This window comes from Pan paniscus, chromosome 10 (genome assembly GCF_029289425.2).
Source record: "Pan paniscus chromosome 10, NHGRI_mPanPan1-v2.0_pri, whole genome shotgun sequence".
NCBI lineage: Eukaryota > Metazoa > Chordata > Mammalia > Primates > Hominidae > Pan > Pan paniscus.
Genome location: NC_073259.2, coordinates 83,545,934 through 83,554,096, shown reverse-complemented (window position 1 = coordinate 83,554,096; position 8,163 = coordinate 83,545,934). Strand labels below are relative to the sequence as shown.

The 8,163-nt window shown below is 36.5% G+C and overlaps 1 protein-coding gene across 1 annotated transcript in view; it reads left to right on the top strand.

Moving 5' to 3' along the window:
* Positions 1-290: 290 nt before the first annotated feature.
* The window catches only part of KRR1 (KRR1 small subunit processome component homolog), a 15,979-nt gene continuing 8,106 nt past the window's right edge, over positions 291-8,163 (top strand). The window contains exons 1-7 of the mRNA XM_003832890.6: positions 291-554; positions 3,613-3,785; positions 5,144-5,278; positions 5,460-5,585; positions 5,670-5,753; positions 6,816-6,872; positions 7,991-8,161. Of these exons, the coding sequence (XP_003832938.2) occupies positions 470-554; positions 3,613-3,785; positions 5,144-5,278; positions 5,460-5,585; positions 5,670-5,753; positions 6,816-6,872; positions 7,991-8,161 (831 nt within the window). The 5' untranslated portion in view covers positions 291-469. The remainder of the gene's footprint in view (positions 555-3,612; positions 3,786-5,143; positions 5,279-5,459; positions 5,586-5,669; positions 5,754-6,815; positions 6,873-7,990; positions 8,162-8,163) is intronic.

The window sequence follows — 8,163 nt, the reverse complement described above, 5'->3', positions numbered from 1 at the left end:
GTCACTTCTTGCAGTGGAGGCCCAATGTACATTGTATTCTCATATTTATACTTCCTCCCAACATCTAGCGCATATTTGGCCAACATATAAACATTTATCGAAAGAATGAATGACATCAATGACAGGTTGGTAGCACTCCGCTGTCCGATGGCCCAGGTTAGACCGTGAGGCCACGAGGAAACTACGGATAAAACAGTATCCAATTTGCCTATACCGCCTGCTAAACTACAAGTCCCAGTACGCAAACTCCGTGGTTTCAGGGCATACTGGGAGAAAGTCTCCGGCTCTTCATTGGCCACGTAGGAGAAGCTGTGGTTTGTGTAAAAGCGCGGGCTTTAACGCACGTACGCACGGAGACTGCGCAGATCTCCTCGTCTGAGTTCCGCGGAACTCATTTTGAGTGTAGGCGTTTTAGCCGGTAGGGTTTAAGAACAGTTTCATTTCCGGAGCCACCGGAAGCAGCTTGCAAATGGCGTCTCCCTCGCTGGAGCGGCCAGAAAAAGGGGCTGGAAAAAGTGAATATCGTAACCAGAAGCCGAAGCCGGAGAACCAAGGTGATGTTATGTGGGAACCGAAGCCTGGGGTTTGTGTACGTTGAGTTGCGATGTTTTTTTCTTTCGTTCCTCGTGGACTTATAAAACCACCTGGAGCCTGTACTGTGTAGTTGAGTACCTGAATAATCGCTGATAAGATTTTGGCTGGGCCCACAGGAACGGCTGGCCGATATGGTGCCACCCAGGTGTTCCTAATTCATTGCTTTTGCTAAAGGGTCCCCAAAGCGAAGCTGTTGCGCATTACGTCTTTTGTAAAAGGATGAGTATTAAGAAAATGCCTAGGGCGACGCAGAACCTTGTAGCCTGCGGGTGGCTGAAAGTCACTGACGGAATGAGGAATAGGGTGAGGTGGGAATAGGTAGTCATGATATACAGGAGTGGACCCTGATAATAGGGTGAGGTATGGGGAAAGGAGCTGTCCGACATGTCCTTAGCTCTAGTTTGTCAGTAAAGACATTTTGAAAGATTATCAATTCCTGTTTGTCAGATGCTAAAATATTAGACGACACAGCCCTTACTCTTTAGGTTGTGTTACCTTTTAATTGTTAACTCCCGCGTTGTAGTCTGGTTTTACCCGTTTTCTTCAGTGTGAATGATAGAGAAGTCATAAACAGCCTGGGGATCTGTTCAACCAGGCTTATAGGAAGTGTTAAAAACATTGAACTCTCAATTTAGATGCATTGGGAAAGTATTCAAAGTTTCTTTGTTGTTGCTCGTTAAATGATTATGTAACGTACATAGCAGAGGATACAACTTATATAGAGTTTAATAAAACCATGCGGGAAACTAGCATTCAGACTAAGTAAAATAGAGCATTACCATACCCCTCAAACCCTTACGTGCACCTCTCAGATCATATTCTCTTTTCCTGTATCAGACGTAACCACCCTGAATTGTGTTGCATTCTGTTCCTCTTCTTGTAGTCATGAAGTGGCTTAATTTAGCCTGTTTTTAAATTTTATATACAAGAAAGTGGACCGTATGCATTTTTCTGTGTCTTCTTAGATTTAGCTTTTTGTTTTTCAAACAGGGTGATACTTGCAGGTGTAGTTTTAGTCTTTTCACTGTTATGTGGTGTTTCCTTGTATGAATATACCCCAATTTATTTTTTCATTTTACTATCGGTGGACATTTGGATTGTTCCCAATTGCTTGCAATTATAAACAATACTGCTGAAACATCTTTGTACATGTCTTCTGGTTAACATGTTCAAGGGTTTCTCTAGGTTGTGAACATAGGATTGGAATCACTGAAGTGTAGGGTGTGTGTAAGTAATGCTAACTTTTTCCAAAGTGCTAGTGTCAGTTTTGTTCCCACTAGGAGTGGACGAAAGTTGTCATTGCCTTACATTCGTATGAATACATGTTATCTGAATTTTGAATTTCTGTCATTTTGGTAGTTATGAAATGGTATTTGGTTGCAGTTTTAGTTTGCATTTTCTGATCACCTATGAGGTTGCATATCTTTTCACATGTTTTGAGGCTTCCTTAATTGTGAAACTCCTGAGTATTTCTTTTGTCAGTTTTTTTCCTGAGGTTGTAGTGGGGATTTAAAAAAAAATTATCCATAGCCTTTGAAGTGTTTAAATTGGATAGGGACTTCGTCAGGTAAGCATTGTAAGTAACTAGTTGCAGTGATTCACACCTGTAATCCCAGCACTTTGGCAAGCTGAGGAGGGGGGATTGCTTGAGCCCAGGAGACCAGTCTGGTCAACATGGCAAAACCCTTAACCTACCAAAAAAAAAAAAAAAAAAATTAGCCGGACATGATGGCACATGCCTGTAGTACCAGCTACTTGTGAGGCTGAGGCAAGAGAATAGATCGCTTGAGTCCAGGACGTCCAGGCTGCAGTGAGCTGGGATGGAGCCATTGCACTCCAGCCTGGGTGACAGAGCGAGGCCCTGTCTTTAAAAAAAAAAAAAAAATGTGTATAATATATAAGTAATCACTTTTGTGGAATTCGTGTTCTTTAAAGGACATTGGAGAATCCTTTATATGAAGACTAGCCAATTGTCTGTGATTTGAACCAGAAGTAGCAACGTGGATGTGAGTATAAGCAGAAAGTTTACCTGTCTGAGGCTGCTAACATAGGGTAACGACGTGTTTTTCAAATACCGTGCTTAAGAGTCTCCTGTTGAGCATGGTAAAACACAGACTCTTGTCCCTCGTCGAAGAGATTCTCATTCAGTAGGTCTGTAGTGGGGCCCAATAATTGCATTTCTGACAGACTTACAGTTTGTGCTGATACTGCAAGTCTATGGATCATACCTTTGAGTATAACTGAATTAGAGTATAGCTATTGAATTTAAGGAGTTCTTCAAATTCAAGACCAAGAGTTTTTTAAATAAATGATTCAGAAGATAATTTACGGTCCTTAGGAGGCATTTTCTTGTAGTGAAAGGAGTCCCAGGCTGAGTGAGCTTTGTGTTCCCTTAGGCAAGTCACTTAGCCTTTTTAGACCATCTTCTATAAAATGAGAATAATAATACAGATTCTACCTTTTATAGTTACGATGAAAGGCATATGGAAATAAGGCACTCAAAATGCTTAGGAAAATCTAGAATTACCAGTGATTATTAACTGAAAGATAAACTAGAATTCTCTTTCAGAAGTTTTACACAAACACATACATCCAGATTCCATACACTCCAGGAAAGTCAGAAAGGTTAATTGTATTTAAAATACTAACCAAAATGGCATTCAAATCTTCAATTTTATGATAGTGTAGTGCAGTACATGTTTCTGGAGTACTCACTATCTGCCTGGCATATGCCAACTAGTGTGAAGAGGGTTTCTGCTCTTAAGGAACTTTGTCATATGAGGCAACTGAAATGTGTACAGATAATTTTAATACAGAGAATTGATGATAATGACAGAGGAACGTTCTTTGACTCTTGAATAATATAAAAAGCAGGGGAAAAGGAAATGCAAGGAGTATTGGAAGGCTTGTGAATATGTGCATAGGATGTTCATAAAGTGTCCAAAAGACAGTTAAAATGTTATGTGTATGTCCAAAAGACAGTTAAAATGTGATGTGTAAATTTTTTCCTTTCTGTAGATGAATCAGAACTCCTTACGGTTCCTGATGGTTGGAAGGAACCAGCTTTTTCCAAAGAGGACAATCCCAGAGGACTTTTGGAGGAGAGCAGTTTCGCAACTTTGTTCCCAAAATACAGGGAAGCTTACTTGAAAGAGTGTTGGCCATTGGTGCAGAAAGCCTTAAATGAACATGTATGTGTATCTTATATCAATACATTTATTTGAGACTTTGCTCTTGCTTATGCCTTTAAGTGTATGTATGCTAATGCTTTTTTTTTTTAAATGGTGCTAACATAGCTGGTTACTTTGGTTCCTTTGGTATTTTAAACTATTTAGGTAAGTTTTCTTCTTACCTAATGTTCATTTGTTTTAATTTTATGAGTAATAAATTACTTTGAAAAATTTACATACCTTTAATATTTTAGGAGCTTCACAACTGTCTGAAATTCACCTGTGAAGTCCCAATTTCAGTATGCCTGCTCCAGGCCATGATAGTTGTCATGTATCTGTCCCAGTCTGAGCTGAGTCATGTTTCTAATTGATTACCTTTCATCTTAAATGGAAGATGTGGATGTGTCCAACTTTTCCTTGTTTATTGCTGATGCTATGCCCCTAGATAACTGCATTTTTTTTTTCAAACTGGGGATTGAAACCCATTAGTGTATTGAGAAGTCAATTTAATGGCTATAATGAGCCTTTAGAAAATGACATATCACATGGTAAAAGTATCTTTTTTTGATACTGGCTTTGTGTGTGTGTGTGTGTGTATGTATTAGGTTGTGATATAAAATGTGTTTCTAACTGTGGGACTGCTCTGGAGTTGGTTGTGCCATTGTGGGTGAAGGTGGCTCAGCAAGCTGCAGGTTGTGTTTTATAGCTGCATCTGGGATTGAGCTCATTTTTTTTTTTTTTTGTAAACTCATAGAGACTCAACCATATGTTGAATTGTTCAGCACTTAACTATGTTGAAATATTCTTGAGATTATGCTCACAAGTGAGAAAATAGCATTTTAATTCGCTTTGTTGAAATCTGTTTTTTCCGTTGAAAGTTAATGCTTAAGTTTTCTAATCATTGCTTTTTTCTGAAACTATGATAATTTGCTTTTACTTTGTATTTAGTCCCCTAATTAGCTAGAAAAAAGTTTGAAAGGGAAAGTCAATTCTTACCCAATGGAGCAGATGGTAGACTGGAGCTGGGTCCAGAATAGGGAAGCTGTACAGCTTTACATTTTTACCTTAGTCAGATTTTAAGTATGACCTCATTTGTTTGATTTATAATTTTTAAATTAGAGGCAATCTATATTCCAGTGGGTACAAAGTATTCTAAAACCAAGGGTAAATGGTTTCAATTGCTCCAGTTTCTTATAGTCTGTAAAGTGTGAAAGTAATTGAGTATTCATTATTTATACTTAACTACCTAGCTTCTTCAGGGAAGTAATTGATAGGAATTGAGAGGTGACAGAAATTAATAGGTTGGTTAGGAGAGGCTTTATAATTATCTAAAAAAACTCATTTTTAGACAACTGCTTGTTTGCTCTTTCCTTTTGTAGCATGTTAATGCAACCCTGGACCTGATCGAAGGCAGCATGACTGTTTGTACTACAAAGAAGACTTTTGATCCATATATCATCATTAGGGCCAGAGATCTGATAAAACTGTTAGCAAGGAGTGTTTCATTTGAACAGGTAAATCTAGAATTACAGAGACTTTGCTTTGTTTGCATCAGTGTTAACCTATAACATCCCACCATCAAGTTTTCATATTTGTGCTTAGGTAACAATAGCGTGGGCCTGGAAAATGAATGTAATTGTAAAAAATGTTGATAATGTCTTCTTTTCTTTTTTTTTTTTTTTTTTTTTGCAAAAGGCAGTACGAATTCTTCAGGATGATGTTGCATGTGACATCATTAAAATAGGTTCTTTAGTAAGGAATAAAGAGAGATTTGTAAAACGAAGACAACGGCTTATTGGTCCCAAAGGATCTACATTGAAGGTATTTTTTAATTAGTGGAAAACTTGAGTCTCTTCCTTAATAATTTTTCAGAGTAATGAATTTTAACTTGATCTCTTGATACAGGCATTGGAACTCTTAACTAATTGTTACATTATGGTTCAGGGAAACACAGTTTCAGCCATTGGACCTTTTAGTGGCTTAAAAGAGGTGAGAACTATGTATTATCTTCGATTCATTTTCAGCAGAGAACAAATAATTTGGTTATAATATAGTTTATTGGATAATGCTTTATAATTTTATTTCTTTAGAATGTGCTTTGATTTCCCATTAGTAAATACTTTTTATGTCATATAATTCAAGGGAATCATCATATCTGGACCCTAACATGTTTTGGCCAACCTTGGCAACTATGGAGACATCCATTTCTGAATTAGATGGTCTGCACACTATTACTCCTCCCACTATAAAATTTAAATGAGCATTAAGATCTTCAGTCTGTAGCATGTATGAACATGGTATAGTTACATATGTCCAAATGACGGGAAAATTGAGCAAAAATCCAGTTATTTGCAGTAGTGTATACAGCCAGTAGAGGTCACACTCTGAAAACTTTTCTTCAAGATGTAGTTTCTTTTGTTTGAATTTTAGTATAATGTTTAATAACTTTTCATGAACATTTTCTTTAACTTCTCAAATTACATGTGGTGAGAAAATCTGTGGAGCAAATGCTGTTTCTGTTAACTCCTTTTGGTACTATTACTGTCTGGATCTGGCTTGTGAGGTTGTGCTTCCTTTCCAGGGCCTTTAATAGTAATCCTATTGGCCCTTTTTGTCATAAATTGTCTGCTCTTTTCTCATGGAGCAATAATTAAGTATATTGAATACAATTCTTACAAGAGAGTCTTGAGGTATATGGTTTTATCTTTATATTACAAATGAGAAAGCTGGAACAGGAAAGTGATTTTCCTGTATGCAGTGGCAGTCCTTGTATTCCAGCCCTCTTCCTCCTAAATCACATTGCTTTAGAGTGTTGTATTAGTTCTCTGTGCTACATTTTAGCAGTAATTGAGAAACTGTATTGTATTCAAGGGAGATTGACTGCCTTTATGAAAGATCGAGAAGCCACTCAGAGCAGTTGAAGGAACTACTTAATTATTTAATTACATTATTTAATTTGGTACCCATTACCTGATTTTTGCAGTATTAATCCTCTTCTCCATAGCTCATTAAAATCCTTGTGACTAATTCATTTTTCTTTGCAAATTTCAGGTTAGAAAAGTAGTCCTTGATACTATGAAGAATATTCATCCAATTTATAACATTAAAGTGAGTGGTAATTATATATAACTGTACCAGTGATTATCATACTTCTTTTAGCTACAGAAACCTTTCTTGAAATTAAATGTTTTATGAAATTCTAATGCACAAACAGATAGAGCTATTTTGGGTAAATTAGGGGTAGACTTCAGCCTACTTAATTCTACCCCAGTTTTGTAGGTACTTCTTAGAAGCTCTCTGTGGAGCACAGTGTGAAAACTACTGAAGGGGATACTGTAATATGTTATATAGTTGTAATCAATGAAAGTAAGCTTCACAGAATCTGTTGTAGATCATATCAATCCAGTTTTCTTAGATTATGAACCCATGTATTTAAGGATATGATCTTTCAGAAATCTGCCTTTTTCTATTAAAATCTGGAACATCTCATGTTGCATTAAAACCTTTTTATGAATTTAACACTCAAATTGTAGCTCCTTTGAGAGAGATCTGTTATATCCCTGTGTGCACAAAGTTTGATTATTCTTGGAAATGTAACCATGGTATATAGAACTATTTTATGATGGGTTTGTTGAGCAATCCACTTAAATTTGATGAACTTAAGTTATAAAGTCACTGTTAGATTGGGGGAAAGTGATTTTGAGTTACATTGGGATATTGGGATATTGCAGACAAAAACAAAACTATGTGTCTGATCCCTGGTTTGCATCCTCTGATGTTCCATGGTCTGAAATTTAAATGGAATAGGGAAATGTGAAAATACTGGTTTTCTGTAATCGTGAGAAAGTTTACTTTTGTCTTTTTCTGTGATATTTCAGTTGCTACTGAAAACTTCCTGCTTGCAGGGAACATCAGCTAATTAAGAGCCCTCCCTGCTTTTATAAGTTGCATTTTAAATGTTTTAATGAAATAATGGTTGAAAATTCAGTTTTATTTTTGTCTCATTTTAACAATTCTGCATTTTATAATTAAATTTCTAATGGTTTTCTAATAATTATACATGTTTGTGATAACCTACCTTTTTGCTTATGTAATTGGTTTAATTTCACCAAAGAAACTAGGAACTGTTTCTTTTATTATTTATAGAAGCAATATTTATAATGTCTGAGTCTGACAAATGTGTGACTTTGGAAAGTAAAAATTTTTACTTTGTTGCATGACTAAAGAGCTTAATGATTAAGAGAGAGTTGGCAAAAGATTCTGAATTACGATCACAAAGTTGGGAGAGATTTTTGCCGCAGTTCAAACACAAAAATGTGAATAAACGCAAGGAACCAAAGAAAAAAACTGTTAAGAAAGAATATACGCCATTCCCACCACCACAACCAGAAAGTCAGGT